Source organism: Equus quagga, chromosome 14 (assembly GCF_021613505.1).
Source record: "Equus quagga isolate Etosha38 chromosome 14, UCLA_HA_Equagga_1.0, whole genome shotgun sequence".
Taxonomy (NCBI): Eukaryota; Metazoa; Chordata; class Mammalia; order Perissodactyla; family Equidae; genus Equus; species Equus quagga.
In genome coordinates, this window is record NC_060280.1 from 39,803,284 (window position 1) to 39,828,125 (window position 24,842).

The 24,842-nt window shown below is 35.7% G+C and overlaps 1 protein-coding gene across 2 annotated transcripts in view; it reads left to right on the forward strand.

Moving 5' to 3' along the window:
• TMEM135 (transmembrane protein 135) overlaps nucleotides 1–24,842 on the forward strand; it is a 231,776-nt gene that overhangs the window by 37,243 nt on the left and 169,691 nt on the right. For both annotated transcript variants that reach the window (XM_046685943.1, XM_046685944.1), the window contains one exon: nucleotides 16,404–16,437. In XM_046685943.1, coding sequence (XP_046541899.1) covers nucleotides 16,404–16,437 — 34 coding nt within the window. The remainder of the gene's footprint in view (nucleotides 1–16,403; nucleotides 16,438–24,842) is intronic.

A 24,842-nucleotide genomic window follows, 5' to 3' on the forward strand; every position in this document is an offset into this window, starting at 1 on the left:
TCTACGTGTTTAATAGAACTGATTTGCTGTCCCCTACCCCAACTAGAATTTTTTTTTGTTTATCATTTATTACAGTCAAGGGATGAGAAATATTTCCATATATGTTTTACAGTTTTCAAATCTTTAGTGGAAAATTTAGTTTTATAGTAATATTATTATTTATGTTTATTAAGCCTTTGAAGATGGTTTAAACCAAGTTTGCTATGATTTATTTATTTTTAGCACTTGAGTAATATGAGCATTTTTCAAGTTATTTGCTTACTTTGTAACAGAAAATGTTGAAATGAACACCTCTGTAACCATCATCTGGAGTCAACAGTTGTTAACATGTTGTCATTTTTACTTTTTTTCTATGTGATTATATGTATATGTATGTATGGTTTTTTTTGTGTGTGTGTTTATGAACCATATGGAAGTACATTGTAGACATCATGACACTTTACTGCTACATACTTCAGCATGCATATTCTAAAATAAGGAGACTTTCCTACATAATTATAACACTGTGACTTCACGTAAGAAAATTAACATTCGTTCCCTGATACCATCTAGTCCATATTGTCCTAAAATGCTTTACAGCTGTTTTTTTGAACCAGAATCCAGTCATAGTTTTTGTATGGTGTTGTATTTCTTTTCTTTTAATCTAGGTTAATCTTCCTACCTTTTCCCCCCATAGCATTGACTTATTGATGTGACCAGGCCAGTTGTTTTGTTGTATGTAAAACATTTTTGATTTTTTCTGTATTTTTTCCTCATGGAATTGTTTCATTGGCTCATTTATCTCATCTGTTTCTTGTAAACTTGAAGTTGGGTCTAAAGACTTCATTAGATTCAGATTAAACATTCTTTTTTTTCAGTTATTTTATTGAGATCATAATGGTTTATAATATTGTGTAATTTTGGGTGTACATGATCAATTTCTGTATAGACTTTATCGTGCTTACCACCAATAGTCTAATTTTTGTCCGTCACCATACATATGCGTCTTTACCCCTTTCTCCCACCCCCGCAGCCCCCTTCCCCTCTTGTAACCACTAATCTGTTCTTTGTATCCATGTATTTGTTTATCTTCCACATATGAGTGAAATCATGCAGTATTTGTCTTTCTCTGTCTGGCTTATTTTACTTAAAATCATACCCTGAAGGGATGTTGCAATGGGACAATTTTGTCTTTTTCTTATGGCTGAGTAGTATTCCATTGTATATATATATACAACATCTTTATCCATTCATCCATAGAAGGGCACTTGGGTTGCTTCCATGTCTTGGCTATTGTGAATAATACGCCAGTGAACATAGGGGTGCGTAAATCTCTTTGGATTGTTGATTTCAACTTCTTTGGATAAATACTCAGTAGTGGGATAGCTGGATTATATGGTACTTCTATTTTTAATATTTTGAGAAATCTCCATACTGTTTTCCGTGGTAGCTGCGCCAATTTGCGTTCCCATGAGCAGTGCGTGAGGATTTCCTTTGCTCCACATCCTCTCCAACATTTGTTATTTTTTGTTTTAGTAATAATAGCCATTCTGACCGGTGTAAGGTGATATCTCATTGTAGTTTTGATTTGCATTTCCCTAATAATTGGTGACATTGAATATCTTTTTATGTGTCTCTTGGCCATCTGTACATCTTCTTTGGAAAAATGTCTGTGTATATCCTCTGTCCGTTTTGTGATGGGGTTGTTTGTTTTTCTGTTGTTGAGTTGTGTGAGTTCTTTATGAATCTTGGAGATTAACGCCTTGTCAGATATGTGATTTGCAAATATTTTCTCCCTGTTGGTGGGTTGTCTTTTTTTTGTTCATGGTTTCCTTTGCCTTGCAGAAGCTTTTTAGTCTGATGTAGTTCCATTTGTTAATATATTTTTTCCCCCTTGCCTTAGTAGACATGGTATTCAAAGAGATGCTGCTAAGACCAATGTCAAATAGTGTACTGTGTACTGTCTGTATTTTCTCCTAGGAGTTTTATGGTTTCAGATCTTACCTTCAAGTCTTTAATCCCTTTTGAGTTAATTTTAGTGTATGGTATGAATGATGTCTACTTTCACTCTTTTGCATGTGGCAGGCCAGTTTTCCCAGCACCATTTATTCAAGAGACTTTCCTTTCTCCTTTGTATATTCTTGGTAAGAATATACTTGATAGACGATGCTGAAGTCAACAGGAGGGCCATAGTTCCAAATGGTTCCAACTTTGATTATGTGATTAAAGTGGTAATCACCAGATCTTTTCAGTACAAATGTTGTTTATGGTGAATTAGGTGAATGGATTTCCTGACATTCTGCAATCCTTGCTTTGCAGGAATGAACCTCAGTTCATCATGATATCACTATTTGTGTCATTGTGTGTGTGTATTCTTTATCAGGTTTGAGTGTCAGTGTCATATTTACTTCATAAAATATTTCATAAGTTTTCTTCCTCTTTTTCTTGCTCTGGAATAATTTAAATAGCAGTGAATATTCTGGCCTTTAAGTATTTGGCCGTTCCTCTGTGAAACCTCCTGCATATGGTGACTCTTTTGGATGTGGTTGTTCTTAGAAAAAGTTTTCAGTTTCCTGTGTGTACATTGGTCTGTTTAAACTTTCAACTCATTCACTAGAGAAAGAGTTTTAGTAACTTTCTCTGACTGCTAGAAAGTTATCCATCTCTTAAAAATTATTAATTTTCCAGAAATTATCCATTTTATAAAGATTTTTATATTTATTTGCGTGGTGTTGTACAAAGTAGTCTGTTATGATTTGATTGAATTTTATGTTTTCAATGGTTGTTTCTCAACTTATTTATTTTGTATAATTGTGCCATTTCCCTTTTTTATCATGTTAGCTAGTAATTTTATTGATTTTGTTTTTTAATGAATCTTGTTTATTAGTTCTGTGTTTTGGTTTTCTATTTCAATTCTTGTTTTTGTTGTTTTTTCCTTCCTTCTATTTTCTCTTGTCTAATTTCCTTTCTTTTTTAAAACCTTTTTAGTTTGATGCTTATTTATTTATTTATTTTTGCTGAGGAGGATTCACCCTGAGCTAACACCTGTGCCAGTCTTCCTCTATTTTCTATGTGGGTCGCTGCCACAGCATGGCTGCCAATGAGTCGGGTAGATCCATGCCTGGGAACCAAACCTGGGTCCCTGAAATGGAGCATGTCAAACTTAAGCACTAGGTCACGGGGCCAGCCCCTGATGCTTATTTCTTTTTATTCTTTAAGTTGTATTTATATAACTATTTAAGGCTGTGAATATTCTTCTGATCACTGCTTAATTATATCCAATAGATCCTGATATGTAATATTTTCATTATCAGCATTTTCTAGAGATTCTGCAATTTTAGTTTGTATTTCTCCTTTGATATAAGAATTATTTAGTAGAAAGCTTAATTTATAGTTTTATTGCGTTCTTATTTGAGAATGTTGTTTGTAGTGGTTCCTCTGTATGAAACTTAATAAAGTTTTCTTTGTGGCTTAATTTGTGCCCAATTTTTGTGATTTTTATGAAGACTTGAAAAAATGGTGCATCCTCTTTTATTGGAGTTCAAAGGTTGATAGATAGACATAAGATCTATGCTATAAATTATGTTTTTCAGATTGTATCTTAATTTTGAGGTGGAATTCCTAGCATTATAAAGTATATTCTTCATTTCATTTAATGCCTTTTGGCTTGAGTGTTTTACGTATCTTCTTTTTTGAAGATTGGCACCTGAGCTAACATCTGTTACCAATTCTTCTTTCCTTATTCTTCTCCCCAAATTCCCCCAGTACATAGTTGTATATTCTAGTTGTATGTCCTTCTGGTTGTGGTATGTGGGATGCTGCCTCAGCATGGTCTGATGAGCAGTGCCATGTCTGTGCGCAGGATCTGAACCAGCAAACACTGGGCCACCACAGAGCGTGTGAACCTAACCACTTGGCCACAGGGCCAGCCCCTAGTTTTCTTTCTTTTTCCTTGCATTTGCCTAGTTTCTCAGTCTTGGCACTATTGACATGTTTTGGGCCAGATAATTCTTTATTTTGGGGAAGGCTGTCCTGTGCATTGTACTCATACATACCTTTGGCATTCCATTCCCATCCTCACCAAATTGAGACCACAAATAATGTTTCATGGGAAACATATCCCTGTGGGACAGTATAGTTCTTCTTTGTTGAGAACTACTTACTGACCTATGTCATTACTAATTTTTTGTCTGGTTTTATCATTTGCTGAGAGAAAGGTGTTAAAATCCCCAGCTGTGCTTCTGAGTTTGTCTGTTTCTCTCATTAATGCTTTCAGTTTCTGTGAAGAGTTTATTGGTATATACACATTTATGATTGCCATTTCTTTGTGATTCACTGAAACTTTTATCAATATAAAATAATAAAAAGTGTTCCTCTGTAGCTAAGATAATTCTCTTTGTTCTGAATTCTGTTTTATTACTATTCCAGCTGCCTTTTACTTACTGTTGGCATAGTATATATTTTTCTTTCCAATTAATTTCAAGCACCTATGTCTTTATATTTATGGTGTATTTTTTGCAAATAGCATGTAGTTGGGTCTTGAGTTTTTGAATCTGTTCTGGTAATTTTTGCCTTTTGATTGGATTTAGTCCATTAATATTTGGTGTATTTATTGATGTGGCTAGATTAGGTCTACCATTTTATTTGTTTTCCATTTTTCTTTCTCTGTTCTTTTTCCTGCTTTCTTTTCCATTATTTGAATTTTTATTTTCTATAGAAGGTGACACTATGTATTACTTTTTTTTTCAATTGTCCCCCACCCCCCCTTTTTTTAAGACTATCTTTTGGGAGTAGTTTTAATTTCAAAGCAAAATTGAGAGGAAGGTTCAACAAGTTCTTGCATATCCCCTGCCCCTTCATAGCCTTCCTGATGATCAGTATCCCCAACAGAGCGGTATATTTGTTACAGTTGATGAACCTACACTGATACATCATTTTCTTCCCAAATCCATAATTTACATTAGGGTTCACTCGATGTTGTATGTTTTATGAGTTTGGACAAATGTCTAATGACATGTATCAACCATTATATAATGCGGAGTAATTTCACTGTCCTAAAAATCCTCTGTGCTTGCCTATTCATTCCTCCTTCCCCCAAATCCCTGGTAACCACTGACTGATCTTTTTACTCTTTCCATAGTTTTACCTTTTCCACAGTGTTGTACAGTTAGAATCCTACAGTATGTAGGCTTTTCAGATTGGCTTCTTTTAATTAGTAATAGGGCTTTAAGTTTTTTTAAGTTTCCTTTCATGGCTTGATAGGTCTTTGCTTTTTTTAGCACTGAATAATATTCCATTGTTTGGATGTACCACAGTTCATTTATTTGTTGACTTATTGAAAGATGTCTTGGTTGCTTCCAAGTTTTGGCGATTATGAATAAAGCTGCTGTAAACATCCATGTGCAGGTTTTTGTGTGGACGTAAGTTTTCAACCCCTTCGGGAAATTACCAAGGGGTGTGATTGTTGGACCATATAGTAAGAGTATGTTTAATTTTGTAAGAAACCTTGAAGCTGTCTTCCCAAGTGGCTGTACCATTTTGCATTCCTATCAGTGATGAATGAGAGTTTCTGTTGTTTCACATCCTTGGCAGCATTTAGCGTTATTTGTGTTCTGAATTTTGGCCATTCTAATAGGTGTGTGGTGGTATCTTGTTGTTTTAATTTTCAGTTCCTTGTTGGATGTATGTTGTGGAGCATTTTTTCCTATGCTTATTCTTCTTTATAGTTTTAATCTCTTTTGTGAAGTAGCTCCTAAACTTGTTGAATTGTTTCTCTACATTCTCTTTTACCTCAATTTTTTGATGATGGCTGTTTCGACTTCATTGTCATTTAGATTACATATTTCTGTGTCCTCAGGACTGAATTCTGGGTACTTGTCATTTTCTCTCTGGTCTGGAGATTTGATATAGCGTTTGATGTTGTTAGAGGAGGTAGGTCGGGTCTTACGCATTCTGATATTGTTTGGTTGCAGTTATCGCCACTGGGTGGGGTCGAGAGCGCATAATCTGAGCCCTCCACCTTCAGCCGAGATGCCCTGTGTTGGAGCGGGTGTGGGGTGGGTGGGGGGAGGGGTGCTTTCCCCTGCTTGCTCTCTGGGCTTTCTCGCTCTCACTATCTAGTCTCCTGGGGTGGTGGCTTGATGAGGTCACCCCCGGCGAAAGCTTTTGCCCTGTTAGAGGGCTTCCCTCTAGGCTTCAAGGGCCCTAGGGAGTCCTTGTTCTCACAAATGAGCGTCCTCTCCCCCATTCCTTCCCTCATGGTGCCTCCCGCGGTTGTCGATCGAAGTCTTTAGGGGAGGGAGTGAAGATCTCTCTTACCCTATCCCAGCTCCTCTGAGGGGGGCTCCAACCTCTCTACCATCCATCGTGTGGCTGCGTGTGTCTCTGACGTTTTTTGTGTTGTGTTAGGTTGTCCTCTTTTGGAGTATGGCTGCCCCTTTTCCTTGTATGTTGGAGGAGAGAGAGTCCGGGGCAAGTTCTCTCTGCCATGATGGTGACATCACTCCTTGTATGCTTATTTATTTTAATCTATGTATGTCTTTATATTTAAATTGGGTTTCTTGTAGATGACATATAGTTGGGTTGTGTATTTTGATCAACTCTGACCACCTCTGTCATTTAATTGGTGTATTTAGACCATTGACATTTGAAGTGATTATTGATATAGTTGGATTATCATCTACCATGTTCATTAGTGTTTTTCTTGCCCTTGTTTTTTGTTCCAGTTTTTGTCTTCCACTCTTATTCTGCCTTTTGTGGTTTAAATTGAACATTTTATATGGTTCTTTCTCTCCTTTCTTAGCATATCAGTTTTACTTCTTCTTTTACTTTATTTTAGTGATTACCCTAGTTTTTTTGCAATACATATACAACTAATGCAAGTCTGCTTTCAAATAACACTATATGCCTTGATTGGTAGTAAGAGTACCTTATAATAACTAGATAGTCCTAATTCCTTCCTCCTGTCCCTTGTATCATTGCTGTCATTCACTTCATTTACATATAAGCATATACTAGCATATATATATATATATTCAAATACACACATTATATATATATATGTACATAATCAAATATTTTATTATTTTGAACAAACTTATCTATTAAAGCAGTTAGTAAGAAAGATAAAATTTTTTATTTTACTTTCACTTATTCTTTCTTTGGTGCTCTGCCTTTCTTTATGTAGACCAGTTTGTGATCTGTATGATTTTCCCTCTCTCTAGAGAACATTTAGCATTTAATATTTCTTGCAGAGCAGGTCTCTCAGCGAATTCTGTCAATTTTTGTCTGATAAACTCTTTATTTGTCTTTCACTTTTGAAGGATAATTTCGCAGGGTTGAATTCTAGGTTGGTGGTTTTTTTCTCTCAGTACTTGAAATGTTTTACTCCACTCTCTTTTTGCATGGTTTCTAAGGAGAAGTCAGATGTAATTCTTAACTTCGTTCCTCTACATACATGTAAGGTGTATTTTTCCTCTGGCTTCTTTCAGGATTTTTCCTTATCTTTGATTTTCTGTAGTTTGAATATGATATGACTAGGTGTAGTTTTTTCTTTTGACATTTATCCTGCTTGGTGTTCTCTGAGCTTCCTGGATCTGTGGTTTGGTGTCTGACATTAATTTGGGAAAATTCTGAGTCATTATTGTTTCAGATATTTCTTCCTTTCATTTTTTTTTCCCTTTCTGCTATTCCTATTATGCGTATGTTGAACCTTTGTAGTTGTCCACAGTCATTGGATATTCTGTTCTGTTTTTTTCAGTGTTTCTTCTCTTTGCTTTCCAGCTTTCAAGGATTCTGCTGATATATCCTCTAGCTCAGAGATTCTTTCCTCAGCTATATTCAGTCTACTAGTAATCCCATCAAAGGCGTTCTTCATTTCTGTTATAGTTTCTTTTCTTTATAGTTCTTTCTTGGGATTTCTCTCTCTCTGCTTACATTGCTCATCTGTTCTTACATGCTCTCTACTTTATCCCTCAGCATAGTAATCTTTGTTGTTTTAAATTCCTTGCCTGATAATTCCAACATCCCTGCTGTGTCTGGTTCTGATGCTTGCTCTGTCTCTTCAAATAGTGTTTTTTGCCTTTTTGTTTTCCTTGTAATTTTTTCTAGATGGCCAGATATGATGTACCAGGTAAAAGGAACTGTTGTAAATAGGCCTTTAGTAATATGGTGGTGAGGTGTGGGGGAAGGGGAAGTGTTCTTTAGTCCTTAGATTAGGTCTCAGTCTCTCAGTGAGCCTATGCCTCTAGGCTCTGAACTATGTTTCTCAGTGTTTCCCCTCGCCTTTGGTGGGGCAGGATGGCTAGAGTGTGCTGGAGTTGGGTATGTCACTTCTTCCATGTGGAATTCTAGAGCCGGCTGGAGTGGGGTATTTCCCTTCCCCGGGTCAGTTAGGCTCTCATAATACCTCAGCAGGTTGGGGTCTGGTTAACTGGTTTCTCCTGAGGGCAAGCCTTGTTAGGAACAGAGTGCTCTGGCTTATTGCAGAACGCTTCCTTTTCCCCACCCCCTGCTTGGAAGCACAAGGAAATTTTTCTCTGATATTTACTTGAGAACTTAGTCAAGCTCCTGGAGATAAAACCACAAAAGTGGGGGGCCCCCTTATGACTGAGTACTCCTGGAATTTTTAACTCTCTGACTTGTTCACGCTAAGCCTCCTGCTATTCATCAATTACAGTTCAGGTTTTCCTCTCCTGGCTCTCTTTCTCTTGGAGGTTTCAGCTTGTGAGTTTCTGCTGTGGTAAGTTGTGATTGTCTGTATTTACCTGTATCTCCCCAGTTTGGGGGGCAGCAGTTTGCAGTGTGGCTTCCCTTCTTTTACAGATCTGAGAAGAGTTGTTGAGTTTTCAGTTCACTCAGCTTTTTACTTGGTATTAGGACTGAGTCATGACTTCCAGGCTCCTTACATGGGGACTGGAAACTGGAAGAAGAATTTTTTTTAGAATTCCATTTTTATGTATTTTTTTGTTTCTCTTTTTTTAGTGCTTGCTCTACAGACTACAATATATATATCTTTAACTTTATAGCTTCTTAGTGTTAGTATTTTATCACCTTGAAAAATAGAAATATGTTTAGGTCCATCTTAGAGGCTGTGCTTACCATAGGATGTCTTTTTTTTACCCCCCCTTGCCCCCTTTCCTGTTTTTTTTTTTTTTTTTGGCTGGTGAATAGTCAGTTACTCTGGCACCAGGAATTCAATAGTTCATTCTTTCTCCACTGATTTGTAATGCCGCTTGTTATATACCAATTTTTCATGTGTATGTGTGTGTTTCTTATTGAGCTCTCAATTCTTTTCTGCTGACGTATTAGTCTAGGCCTTATTTTCACAATTTTAGCTAAAAATAAAATAAAACTTTTCCTTCAAGACCAACATTTGTTTAAATACAGTAACACCCAAGTAAAATTATGTTATTGATATTAAAAGCTATAACTTAAGGCATAAAGAGGTTTTCTGGAAGTGAGATGGTAACTTGGATTTTGGTTCACTAGTTAATTCTCCTTTTACTTTTGATAGTGAACTTTTCTAAAGCTTTCTTCTTTTTATTTGCCATACAATTATCACATGCCAGGCACTGTGATAGTGCTTAAGATATTTGCTCACTGTTGATCGTTACACCGTCCTTTTAGTAAGCTATTGCACTAGTGTTTTATTCATAGATACTCGGTATTCACAGAAAATTTGTGGGTGTTAATAGAGCATGCCTGTTTTAACTATTAATTGGAGTGGTTTTACTGTTTTAAAGACTTAAAAATTTGGGTGTAGCTTCTTTATAAGTGCTGTCATATAGTTGCTGAAGAAAAGTTGATCCCTGCCTTGATGTGCTTGTTGTGTAATTGAACTCTTTGTGAAATGTGTTGATTTAGTTCTGTTATTTATTAGCTGATGCAATTAATACCGGAAAATAGCTCTTTTGTTCTTCTTGTTGAGAGTTGTTTGTGTATATGGATATCAGCTACAAATTCTGGTTTGGGGTCTAATTAAAAACTTAAAATTGTAGTTTTTTATTATTGTTTGGAAGCTAATGACTTTATTTATTTATTTAAATTTTTTTTTATTGTGGGTTAAATAGTTTATAACAGTGACTTATTTTTTTAAAAAGCAGGTTTTAAAAAATTTTTTGGAGTTAACCTTAAAATATAGAAAAGCAAATCTTTAGCTTTATCTCTTTTCAAGTTGCTTTATAGTGTGTCTTATTTTAAGCAAGTCTGGTCTCTGTCTGGAATTGTGCAGAAGTTAACTTAATGGTCTTATTTGCTTTGAAAAGGCATTTTTTACTTGCCACAAATTTTTATTAAGATTTCAGAAAATATTAGGATCCCTTAATAGATTATAATTAATTTACAAAGGTTGAAGTTATGTATATTTTAAAATTATTACATCTAGTGCCCAAAATGAAGCATATTAATATTATAGTTTTTACTTTAAGGAAAAGGAATTTATAATTATGCTTTTAATTCACAAAGAAAATCAATATAATCTTAGTGGAGATAGCCAGTAGGCAGCTTGAAATATGAGTCTTGAGAACTCTGGAGAAGTGTGATAGTTATAAAAATAAATTGGAAGTTTCCTTCTTATAGGATGGTCATTGAAGCTATGGGGGAAGATTAGAGTGTGAAAGCCCAGATTAACAAGAGGTCTGAGGTTAGAAGTTGGGAAATAGCAACCTTTAAGGAGTCAGTTGTCAATGGAAATGTGTATACCGTTTATCATTTTTAAAATAAATGTCAATAATATATTAGAAAGCCTGGAAGAAACAGAATGTAGGTGATTAGCAGTGTTTTTTGACTTAGCAAATAGTAGTAGTCCTAATTTTTAAATCTCTAAAGCTTTATTTAATAGTGAAATCTTTACTCTGAGATTATACATTTTGTACTCAATTGTATAATCAGGTTTTCAAAAAGCAGTTAATGAGATAAGAACATACAATAAGGTTATACACACACACACACAATGGAGAGATATATATAGATATAGATACATAAGTGAAGATCTATCTGTATTCATAAATATGTCTTCATCTATACTAGTTTAACTTTCTTTTCTCCCTGCTTTTTTCTCCCTCTCTCCAACCTATCCATCCGTTCATCCATCCCTCCATCCTTCTGTGCTTCCATCCATCTTTCCCAGTCTCCCTCCCCTTTATAGAATTAAGCATGCTTAGCTAGTTAGTTCCTAACACCTTGTAAGAGGGCAGCTTACTTAAATCTTAATCACATCTCTGTGGGATTCTGAGAAAGCTTTGAAGTTGTTTCCAGGGTTGCTTAAAAAATTTGTGCCACGAAAGAACTGTGATCATAGTAACTCAGCAGGAAGCATTGGTAACATCTAGTTTATCCCTAGGTGGGCTGTTAAGAACTAGTCTTCTCTTTCTTTTTCTAGGAAGTGCTTTGTTTGTGGTTCAGAAAGAAGTTGTTCTGATGGATTTTGTTTTGTAGAATTGCTGTGGAATTTGCTTTGATATTTAGAGTTAGTTTAGATAAGTTAAAACTGCAGGGTGCTCAAACATGGACATGGATTAAAATATCAAAAATTGCATATTTATTCTAAGCATACTCATGAGTTGAGTTGTTAAATTACGCTGTTGTAGTTATGAAACTCCTAAGCAGATATGACCAAAATGTATGAACCATATAATTGTAAATAAAAGAATACCATTAATTTGGTCTATAAATTCTTGTCATCTTCAAGTTTCAGTGTCATGTTATCTTCACAGGAAGAAAATTAAATTACCTTGTAGTCCTCTGAAAAGTTTACTCTGTATTATCCACTATATATGATAGAATATGATTATAGACTCTTGCTCTAGACTGGAATTCTATCTTATCCATTACTGTGTCTTAAGGAAGTATTTTTATACTCTTCTAATAATTCTGATAGATGAAAATCTATTATATCTTGAAAGACTTTCTGAGATGATTAAATAGCATCTCTTAGTAAACCATTACAGTGGTGAGGAACTTTCACTTGTAGAACACATAAATATTTTTCTATAGTATAGTATATAGAACATGTAAGTATTAAGAACTTAGAAGTTACACGATTCCTACTGTACTCCCTAGTGACCTTAGTTATGAAATGTGTTACATACGGTGTCCTTCAAAAATTTGAGAATGTTAGCTAAAGCATATATACATTAGAGTTTCCAGGAAAAAAGAATTTTTGCTCATCTAATTAGACACAATAATGTTGTTAGAAGATAATAATACTTGGAATTTCAGGAGAATGTGAGGATACCCTTTAATCTACTAAGATGCTAAGAAAATTTAATTATTTTAATATTTTTCCCATAAGAATAATGAAGTAACTCTGATTACCCAGAGTTACTTCTTGTAGCAGCGGTTCTTAGTACTTTTTTAGGTAGTATCCCTTAATGCGCACACCCGCTGAAATTTTACATGTAAATTTAAGAGATTCGCCTGTTCCTCCATCAAAAAAAAGAAGAAGCTTATCTGGAGTTGAAAGAAATACTTGACTAACTTTAGATTGCTTATTCTTTGAGCTTCACCAACCTTCTAATCCAGTGCTTCTCAGCAGAATGGGAGCATTTGTGTATCGGAATGTCCTTGGATTAAAAAGGTTATGGTCCTTCTTGGCCCCAGCCCTTCCTCTATAGGCCTAGGCCACCTTTAATTCTATCTGGCACCTCTCCCTTCCCCAACACTGTTGTTGTAATGTTTTAATTTGTAACTTGGTTTCCAGAGAGAATTTCCTCACTAGGAAGGGAGTGGCCTGTTTGTCGTCAGACTTAGGCTAGATATAGTCGAGTGTTAAATAATAAAATGGCATTTAATTAACGTATCAGTTTCTTGTGATACTGAACATCTCTAGAGAAGTGATGAAGTAAATCACTGTTCTGATGTTCTACCCTACCACGTTGACATTGGAACAGAGGTTGAAGATGCTGTACCAGGTTAACCCACCAGAAAGTCTGGCTGTGCAGTCTACCACATCATGCCCTTCCCGGATGATTGTCCTCTCCTTCTTGAGGCTGTTAGCTCTGGGTTGGAATTCAGATAAGGCTGGTAAGGAGGTGATCTTCCTCATTATTTGAGAATGATAAATCGAAACTTGAGATCAGAATAGGACATAATTTAGTAATAATACATCCTCTGCCTTTCCCGGTGGTGAGTATGTCAAGGCTTTGTTCATCTTCAAAGCATAGAAGCCTGTTAGGACACCATATTAAACAAGTCAGTGAGTTGCAGAATTTAAAGAATTGAGTAACGTAAAGATTTTCTGCTGTAGAAGCAGTACATTGGAAAGAACTTGAAACTGATGTCAGATGAACTGACTCCTAATTCCAGCTTGTCTTTTTGCTACTTTTATATTTTTAGGGAAACCACTTAACTTCTCTGATTCTTGATTTTTTTGAGTGAGGATAATAGTATTTGCATTATACTTCTTAGGGCTGTTGAGAGGATAAAATCTGATTTCAAAAGATTGATTATACCTTGTAAATTGTTAACATTTATGCAAATATAAGATACTCTGATCACATCTCTTTTTTCTTTTTTTTGAGGAAGATTAGCCCTGAGCTAACTACCGCCAGTGCTCTTTTTTGCTGAGGAAGCCTGGCCCCGAGCTAACATCCGTGCCCATCTTCCTTTACTTTATATGTGGGATGCCTACCACAGCATGGCTTGCCAACTGGTGCCATGTCCACACCAGCAAACCCCCGGCTGCCGAGAAGCAGAATGTGTGCACTTAACCACTGCACCACTGGGTCGGCCCCATCTGATCACATCTTTGCTTGCTAATAAATTGGTATCATTAATTGGCCCTCCCTTTGTCTAGTGGCTACCCTTTGTGATTATATTTCTATGTTATATGTCTGTAATGTGTTCCTTTTCTTTTTTTGGTGAGGAATATTGGCCCTGAGCTAGCGTCTGTTGCCAATCTTCCTCTATTTTATATGTGGGATGCTGCCACAGCATGGCTTGGTGAGTGGTGTGTAGGTCCATGCCCAGGATCCGAACCTATAAACACCGGGCCGCTGAAGCAGAGCATGCAAATTTAACTACTATGCCACTGGGCCGGGCCCTGTAATGTGTTCCTTTTTCTAAGGCTGAGTTCCTAGTAATACCTTGTCTAGTAATTCCACAGCCATTTATTTAGTGCCTGTTAGATGCCAGATACTATTGCAGGTTTGTGAAAACGTAAGAGTAAACAAGATAATCTTTGTCCGGTAATTGAAGATAAACAATTATATTATCAGATAGATGGAAGCTAGGGATGAAACTGGAGCTGGATTACAATTGTATATTAGAGACAGAATTAGATTAGTGCAACAAATATTTTTAAAGATAGCATCATATATTAGTTCACTTCATAATGAAATGTATTATCAGGGACTACCATTGAAATTACAGAAATATTTTTATTTTGGTTTTGTAATTAAGAATATTATTTTTTCTTCATATGTAACCAGCTTTTGGAGAGAGTAAGTATCTCTTGAGAAGGATTTAACTTTTCTGTGTACATGTAACTCTTGGATGTTGATGTTACCCTAATTTTTCTGCATATAATTTATTTAAAATAAGTACTATTAGAACATCTTTGATTTAAAATTTGGTAGGAACTGATAATATTGGTAAGGATTAGTAAGAACAATTTCAATTCATATGTGCAAATCATGGAAAAGAAGAACTAAAAGGGATTTTACAGATCATTTCATCAGTAATTTTTAAATTCTGTTTTAGAGGAACAGTAGAATTCTGTTGTGTTGCTGAGGTGCGTCGGGACCTGCGGAAGAGGGACATTGCCTGGGGGTGTGGCTCAGTGGGTATCCCCAGAGCTCCTGCCCCTTTCAGCCAGACTAGGTCCAAGATTGTGTTTTATGTATTGGTGATAAATGCAAAATTTTTTTAATTAAATAGTTCTTATGTTTAAAATACAAGTTACATTAACAATACAAAATAAAATACAAGTTAGTATTGTTCCCTCATTTTAAGGACAAAATTACAGAGTAGCAGAGAATTAAAGTTACCTGGAACCCTGATTTCCTAACTTGACTTCACTGTTGTTCAGTTAAATCGCGCTGCCTCCATGTGGCTTTCCTAATATTGAAAACTTTATTAAGCCATTGTATCTAATGAACAATCAAGACTAGGTGTGACTGCATCTGACATCAAGAAGGTTTCACTGACAGTGTTAATATCAAGACCTGGCATGCTATTTAAATGAAAGTGATTTGATATTGGTGCTTGTTTTATATACATAGTATTTTTTTCTTTGAGTACTAAAAATGTTCACAATTGAAGTTCAAATAAGTTTTTATAATTTTCAGCGTTTTCTATTTGAACTCTGCCCTTAAACTCTTAAAACTTTAAAGATTTCTTACCTAGAGAATAGGAAGTGCTTCATTCATGGTCTCATATGTAATATAAGTTAAATAAAGTGATTAAGGGCATAACATTATCCTTATCTTTGAGTTTCTACCTGAATTCTCATTAAATAAGTTTGGTAACTATGCAATTTTCTTGTAAAGTGTTTTCAGAACTTTTGTTTGTCCTTTGGTATTAGAAGGCTCACTTAGTACCTGACTTCTCACTTAGCAATGAAGTTGAAACCAAGGTGATTTAGTATGATTTGTAATGACATTTCATGAACAGTTTCATTTGTGTGAAACAAATAGAAGACCTGATTTTTTAAAAATAAATTTTCAGGGGCCGGCCCGGTGGCTCAGCGGTTAAGTACGCACGTTCCGCTTCGGCGGCCTGGGGTTCGCCGGTTCAGATCCCGGGTGTGGACATGGCACCGCTTGGCAGGCCATGCTGTGGTAGGCATCCCACATATAAAGTAGAGGAAGATGGGCACAGATGATAGCTCAGGGCCAGTCTTCCGCAGCAAAAAGAGGAGGATTGGCCGCAGTTAGCTCAGGGCTAATCTTCCTTTCAAAAAAAAAAAAATAAATGAATAAATTTTCATTTTATAACAATTATCCTGGCCTTGACTTTTTGGCAAGATGAATTCATTAGGATTCTTTATTAAATTTGGAGTTCTCTAGCATAAACATAGACTAATAGCAAATTGTACTACTCTTCCTATTAATAAATAATGATAAGGCAATAGTAATTTTTTTAATTGAGATATAATTGACATATAACATTATATTACTTTCAGATGTACAACATAATAATTTGATATTGGGATGTACTGTGAAATGATCACCACAATAAGTCTAGTTAACGATTACTAGGCAATGGTAATTTTAAAGAATTTTAATTAATGACCACTAAACAGAATGACTTGTAGGATCTATTTACATCGAACTATTAGGGTACTGAAAACTTAGTTCAGCATAATCCCCTTTTTCTTAACTCCTGATAACTCTTTAGATGTATTTCTGAAAAAAATGATAAAGTGATTATTAAGTCAAATTGATGCTTAATCTCACTGTATCTCTTTTTAAAATTATTTGCAGGAGAGGGCTGCTCACAATTTATATGGCCAACTTGGTAAGTAATTCTTTTGTTTGCTTTTAAGATTTTTCTGTGTGCTTTTTTCTCTCTTTTTCTTTTTAATCAAGTTCCCTTAAAAAATAAAGGAAAGCTACTTAAATTTGACAGTATTTTCTGTCTTTGTTTTAAAGGATAGACTTAAATATTTTAAAGACCCTTGATGCCATCTGGTTTATTCCTGTCACAGATGTCTGAATTTCACTTATTTCAGGAGGAAAGTGGTTCACTGCCCTGTGCCCTTTCATGACTCTTTTTTTCTTTAAGCTTAGATCTTCCTCTTTGATAGGATATATTTCTCTCTCTCTATATATATACATCTTTAATTTCATTTCATACTCTACTTCTATTGCCATTTCTTGTGGGGAAAATGATTTAAGGATGAGCTTTATGATGTACATTCTTCTGGGACATCAGAACAGCATTGGTTTTATCACCAAAGACTAAGACAATTAGCTAGGCTTCTAAATTTCTAAGTGTATAACAATGAAGTATGTGATCTAGTCTGATATCCTTCACAATAAATATATAATCAAGGTTATGTAATTTTCATTGCCAAGTTTGTATTTTAAGGACATTTATATTAAAATCTTTTAAAGTTGTTTAATAAAATTGATAGGCAACATTGAAAAATTCAACCAAAAAAAGATAAATAATTATTTATTTACTTAAGGATAGATTCTTGAATTCTGTAACAGGGGAATGTAGTTCAGTTTTACTTAGCAGCTCATTTCAGTTGTAAAATGTTTTATTTTTGCTCTGTATTTCCCACTTGTCAGTTACCATGCCATATGCTGGTGGGTAAGATGGAGACAGTCCTTGTATGTGTGGAGTTTGCTGTGTAGTGGAGAGGCACAGTAGAAATAATAATGTCTGATAATGACTGAAAGATAAATTATAGGGTGCTGTGGGAACCATAATAGCAGCACCAAACTATTCTGGGTGCTGCTCTCCTTTCTTATTTTTTTAAAAAAATTTAAAAATATTACACTAGTATACTGGAAGGGAATTTGAGTTTCAATGCATTTTTTTTTTCTTTTAGCCATGTATATGCTTTTCTATACTACCACATGGTGTAGACTTTAATACTCAATTACTGTGTGTACGTATACACTTAACTTTAAATTCTAAGGAAGCTTTCATAAACTTTTTTTGTGTTGCCTGGTTTAGACTGTAAATTTCTGGAGGGGAGATCTTTGACTTTGGTTGATACAATAAATGTTGGAGAATACCCTTAAAATGCCGTATTTTCTTAAATTAAACCTTTTATTTTAAAATAATCGTAGATTCATATACAGTTGTAAGAAATAATGGGGACATCTCATGTACTCTCTACCCAGTTTCCCCCAATAGTAATATCTTACAAAACTATAGTAGTGTTCAAATTATGATATTTACGTTGATATTACTTGTAGTCAAGACGGAGAACATTTCTTTCACCACGAGGATCCCTCATGCTGCCCTTTTGTAGCTATAGCCACTTCCCTCTTACCCTTAATCCTTCCACTCCTTAACCTCTGGCAGCCACTAATCCATGTTTTATTTCTATAATTCTATAATTTCTATAGACTATAACTTCAAGAATGTTATATAAATAGAATCATATAGTATATATATAGTATGTGTGATTAGTTGTTTTCATTCAGCATCATTCTCTGGAGAGTCATTCCAGTTGTTGCACCTATCACTAGTTCATTTCTTTTTACAGCTGAGTAGTAGTCAGTGGTGTGGTTATACTGGTTTGTTTAACCATTCACCCATTGAGGGACATCTGGCTTGTTTTGGTTTTTGGCTATTACAAATAAAGCTGCTATAAATATTTATGTGAGGTTTTTGTGTGAACGTGAGTTTTCATTCCTCTAGGATAAATGCCTAGGACTTCAATTGCCGAGTTGTATGGTAATTGCATGTTTAGTTTTTAAAGAAACTGTTCAATTGCTTTCCAGAGTGGCTGTACCATGTTGTTTACCATAGTGTTCCCAATCTAGAATAACCTTTGGATCCAGTTCTTTCTAAATGGAAAACTTTTTTTGGGGGGGTAGATAACATTTATCTGTTAAGTAGATTTGTACTTTTTGTGTCCAGATTAATAAATTTCAGTATTAGAAAAGTTTTTCAGAAAATGCAAAATATGAATTAGTCTTTTATCTTTTTCAACTAGTTATGAAGGGTCTATAATTCAAAAATTTAATGAGATCAAAGTCTTTACACTTAGGGGCTGGCCTGGTGGCACAGTGATTAAGTTCACACATTCTGCTTTGGTGACTCGGGGTTCACCGGTTTGGATCCTGGGTGTGGACCTGTGCACCGCTTGGCAAGGCATACTGTGGCAGGCGTCCCACATATAAAGTAGAGGAAGATGGGTGTGGATGTTAGCTTAAGGCCAGTCTCCCTCAGCAAAAAGAGGAGGATTGGCAGCAGGTGTTAGCTCAGGGCTAATCTTACTCAAAAAAAAAAAAAAAAAAAAAAGACTTTACACATAGATTTTGACTATATTTAAAGGAAATGGAATTTGTATGTGATATATTCTGGATACTAATGATAATCTCATAAGTTTTGTCTTTATCAAAATAGAGCCTTTTATTTATACTGTTAACTATATAACTATTACTATAGTAAGCAGATGGTTGGTGCAGAATAGGTAAGAATTTAAGTATTTTCAGAGAGACTAAATTTAGCCTTAAGAAATAACTTTGGTCTATAACTTGATTATATTGCTTATTAAACTAAGTTGAAATTGTTGGCTCATAATGTCAACAACAAAATTTCTAAATGATGGAAGGTTTTATTTTAAAAAATTATTTATTGTATTTAAGTACATGTTAAGATTTGGGTTGCACAGAAGCATAAAGAAGAAAGTAGGGGGGCCGGCCCTGGGGCCAAGTGGTTAAGTTTGCGTGCTCCATGTCGGTGGCCCAGGGTTTCGGCAGTTTGGATCCTGGGCACGGACGTGACACTGCTCATCAAGCCATGGTGAGGGGGCGTCCTGCATGCCACAACTAGAAGGGCCCACAACTAAATATACAACTAGGTACTGGGGGGAATTGGGGAAAAAAAGCAGAAAAAAACAAAAAGAAGATTAGTAACAGTTGTTAGCTCAGGTGCCAATCTGGAAAAAAAGAAGAAAGTAAAAATCATCTGTAATTTTACTATGTAGTAATTACTAATATTTTAGTGTTTGTTTTTTAATTCTCTTCCTTCTGCAGCGTACATACATAAATACATAAACATAGATGCACATTCACATTTCACATTACATACCCATTTTTTAAATGATTGGGGGCACATCATTTTGTGACATCTTTTGTGTCTATGCAATGCAGTTTTTATTACTCATGCTATTAAATAGTCATTTTTTGGAGGGTGTACTCCGACCTTTTCACTTAGTATGGTTATATCTTTACTACAATGGGTTGGTTTTATACATACACATATATGCACAGCCCCACTCAAAATGTTGGGAGACAATGAAATAATAACAATTTGGTTAATAATAATAGCATTTTGTTAGTTTTGGCTGTTAAAGTTGTCTCAAAACAGAAAACAGTACAGCGTTTGTACTATGTAATTGTGAATATAAATTTTGCTGTGTGTGTTAGTGTTGTAGGGAGCAGGTAAAGAACTAAATAGTACTCTGAATAAGGGGCATCTCTATTAATGCTTTTGTTACTGTAAAAAGATCTTCCTTTGGGCTCCTTTATAGTTACTCTTATTACTCATGATATCTGTCAGTAAGCTCCAGTAAGTCTTGGTTATCAGAACAGTAGTTTATAGCCTTAATGATTAGCCGTTTTAAAAATTAGAAACTTGGTGCTGGCCTGGTGGCATAGTAGTTAACTTTGTGCTCTCTGCTTTGGCTGCCTGGGGTTCGCAGATTTGGATTATGGATGTGGACCCAGCACTGCTTGTCAAGCCACGCTGTGGCAGCATCCCACATAAAATAGAGGAAGATTGGCACAGATGTTAGCTCAGCAACAATCTTCCTCAAGCAAATAGAGGAAGAGTGGAAACAGATGTTCACTCAGGGCCAATCTTCCTCACCAGGAAAAAAAATTTACAAACTTAAGGCAATTGAATTAATATCCATCTGAAAATGTTGTTGTTTTATTGTTTTATGTTAGCATATTTTGGAAGGAAAAGTGTGCAGTTTTTAAAATAGTATAGTTTTTTAGATTTTTATTTATTTATTTTTTATTTTTTTGGCTAAGGAAGATTTGCCCTGAGCTAACATCCGTGCTAGTCTTCCACTGTTTTTTAGTATGTGGGCCACCAGTATAGCATAGCCACTAACAGAGCAGTGTAGGTCCATGTCCGGGAATTGAACTTGGGCTGCTGAAGTGGAGCACACCAAACTTAACCACTAGGCCACCGGGGCTGGCCCTGGATTTTCAGAATTGAGAGAGAATTGGTTGTTAAGGGCAAAATGTATAAAAAGTATATAGAAAAGGTATGATGTAAAGAATTAAATATTTTCTCTGGCTTCTGCTGAAGATATGGCTATAAAATGGTAGAAACATTTTCCTGGGGATAATATGCCAGAACCAGTTACTCATAAGAACACCAGCTGCTAGGATTCAACTCTGCCACAGTATGACTTAAGAGAGAACTCACAAAAGTTTGTGTTCACACGATTTCCCTTTATTATGTTGGTTGTGACAATGACTGAGGATTCCAGTCTTTCAAAATTCAGCATATGCTGCCATCAGTTATTTAAAATGTAATGTCCAGTGTGGTTCATTTATGTTTAGTTTAATTATAATTTATGACATTTAAAAATCTTTCTATTTAAGTCTTTTTGAAAACTTCTCTTCAATTTCATTTATGCCACCAAGTGTTCGACAATGCATGCATTTTAAAATTGTAAACGTATATCTAGTATGCTTGTCTGTATCATTTGTTTTTTAATTTTAAACGTGCAGTGTCTTAAAACATCTGTATTTGATTTTTCAAACATAAGTTTTGAAAATCTTGATTTGTATGTTTTCTTGTAAGGCCACTTCAATTTAAATAGATTCAGCAGGTATTTATTATATATCACAGCTGTGCTGGGCATACGAGGATACAAAAGAAATACAAAATGGATTGTAAACTAGTTGAAGAAATTTGGCACATGAACTTGAAAGAAATAAACTGAAAGTATTAAATTAAAAAACAATTATAAACACAATCTTTCAAATTTGCTCAAATTTACCCCTTCCCTTTGCAGCAAATAACATCAGCCATCCATCTACTTACTTAGGCCAGAAACTTGGGAGTTTTAGCTATTCTTCTTATACTCCTAGTACAGTCCGTCAGGAAATCTTAATCTACTTCTAAAATAGATTCCGCATCTTACAGTGACTCCCCACCTCCACGGTTATAACCAGAGTCTGAGTCCTAACATCTCTTGCCTGAGCTGTCTCCCCTAACTGGTTTACATTTTCCCACTCTTGTCTTCCCATAGTCTGTCTTCCACATGGCAGTCAGAGTGATAGGAAACACAAATCAGAGCATGTCAATCTTCTGCTTAAAACTCAGAAAAACCTTCCCTTCCCACTGCACCCCAAGTAAAATTGAGATGCTTCACTGTGGCTTCCAAGGCTCTGTCTGGCGGCTGCCACCTGTCTGGCTTCATTTACTCTTTCTTATTCTTTACACTGGCTTGCTCTCTGTCTGTTGAACATTTGAAAGCTAGTTATTTCTTTACAACCTTTGCACTTGCTTTTCTTTTTGCTTGGAAATCTTTTTTCCTTAGATTTTTCTTGGCTAGCATTTTCTCCTTAGATAGTTTTCAGCTCATCGTCACCTCCCAAGAGGGCCCTTCCTTACTGTTGGAGTTACAGCAGCTTCCCCTCCCTGCTCTACTCTCTACCTCGTAATCTTTTCTTTCTCATGGTCCTTAGAAGTACTGAAATTTTCTTATTTGCTTGTTAAATTGTTTTTCCTCCCTCACTGTGTATAAGCTGCTTAAAGGCAAGGACTCTTGCTTATTCACTGTCATATCCCTAGTACCTACAAACAGTGCCTAGCATATAATATATGCTCAATAAATAATTATTGAATGAATGTAGATTGGGAGCAAATACTTCTGAAATGGCAAAGATGAGAGAGAATGATCCTTCTCTTCTAAGTTGGTGAACATAATACCTTTTCTTCTTTTCCCCATCAGCCCGCTTTCCATTAGCCCCGAGACCTGAGTCCTTTAAGCCAGCTGAATGACATTGTTTTCCCACAGGAAGGTAAACAAAGGAGTAAGTGGATCTGCCTCAGCTGAGGTCCTGAACTAATAGATTCCTTTGTTGGAAGCTTTCTTAGAAGTACCAGGACTGGGGATGACATTCCTCTCTCTGTTCTTCCTCTGACTCTTTCAGTCACATTGAGGAATGTGTTTCTGGTACCCAGTATAACGTTAGGCAATGTTGAGCTCTTATCTTCACTTTGTAGGAAGTGAGATACTTTGCTATCCAGGAGGAATAGGTTCCGTAAAGTTTCCATGGCTCGCTTGATCACAAAGATAGACCTACGTAGAGGGAGATTTTCCCAGATACTGCAGCCAAGCTTGTGAGCGTGAAAAGGGGAAATATTAGAGATACTCCTTCTTATTTTCTTTTATTGGATAATTTAATACCATGTTTTCAAGATCTGTCCGTATTGTTTTTACTTTGAACTTGACACCTTGTTTTCAAGACCTATGTGTATTGCTTCTGCCTGCTGCATTGTGTGCTAAAATATCCATCCCCTACATATTGCTTTCTAATACTTTCATTGAGATATAAATCACCTGCCATAAAATTTACCTCTTTAAAAGTTTATAATCCAGTGGTTTTTAGTATATTCACAGAGTTGTGCAACTGTCACCACTACCTAATTTTAGAATATTTCATCCACATTTTACTTGTTCATTCTTCCGGCAATGGATATCCAGATTTCTCCCAGCTCCTCAACTCACAAACACTGTGGTGATGAACATCTTAGTACATGACTGTTTTATGAATTTCTCTGGGTGTGGATGGATAAAAGCTAAGAAGATGGATTTTTAGATCATGTGCTTTCTGATAGAAGGACAGAATGAATGGCTTGGAATGTGAGAAAATATCCTTATTCTAGTAGTTCATTGCAGGTAGATTTATTGTTACTTTAGTAGAGAATTTTGTCTTGTGCTTCTTTGTCCTGTGTTTCTATCTGAAGGATTTGATTATTCATCCTAGAGATTTTAGGGTTAGAGGTTGAGCTTTGAAACTAGTAGGGACTTTGCTATAAATGGCTTGAAGGACGACTACAGGGTCAGTTAGATCAGAGGGTGTGATGGCTCTTTGGGCATGGATTATTATCATAACTAGTCTTTATACACCTTTGTTTTCTGTTTGCTTTGTAAAGATAATATAAAATATAGATTAAAAAATTGAAAGAGACAAATATAAAGGAAAATCATTAAAAACAAAGAGAGACAGATATGAAGAAGTAGAATTTTACAAAGAAATATAAATAAAAGAGATATAGGAAAGTACTATATAAGAAAGGAAACTACAAAATACAAAAACAACCCACATAATAAGCATTTGGCTTTTGTCGTCACTTGAAGGATGGTGTGGCTCCTCTTTACTGCTGGGTGGGCGTGGTCTCTACTGACACCCCTGGTAGGGGGAGGGGGAGCAGAGGCCTAGTTATCACCTGTTGGGGATGAAAGTCTCAGCTTTCTACTTGACTTTCTCCTCTGACTTCTCTCCATTGTAGGTGTTAGGGTGCCTTGTTACAGCCTCATGAGGCTCTCCACTTGGACATTGTTGGTGGGCGTTGGGCCACACTCTTTTTCTGTGGTGTTTGGCTGGGGTAGAGTGGTTATTGTCTAAAAATTGCTGTTTTGATAGGCTGCCCTTTTCCTGACCCTTTAGCAAGACAGAGCAGGTTTCTGTCTGTGCCTGTGAGCATTTCTGGTTTGTAGGCTTCTTCAACTTCAAGACTGGAATGTATAGGCAAAAAGAAAACCTAGGTACTCACCACCACATCATTTTCTGGATCTCAAGATCTCTGGATGGTCTCCCTTTTTCTTTCTGCCTTTCAGTCTTTTGATGTTTGTTTTATCTATAATATCTAGGGTTTTTAGTTGTAATTAGCGGGGAATAGGGAAAATATGTATATCTGATCTTCCTGGAAGCAGAAGTCTTTTTCACATATAATTTTTGTATAGTACTCAGAAATAGTGAAGCACATAAGGAAACAAGGCACCAGGATCAAAATCTGGCAGAAACAATAAACAACAGAAACAGACCTACAGAGACTATATGTATTTGAATTGTCTGAAAATGATATTAAACGAGTGTGTTTACTATGTTTGAAATAAAAGATGATTTCTAATTCAGGCCACATTGGAGTGGCAGTGAACAGATTTACCCTTCTGCCTGAAACAACAAGAAAACCAGACAAAA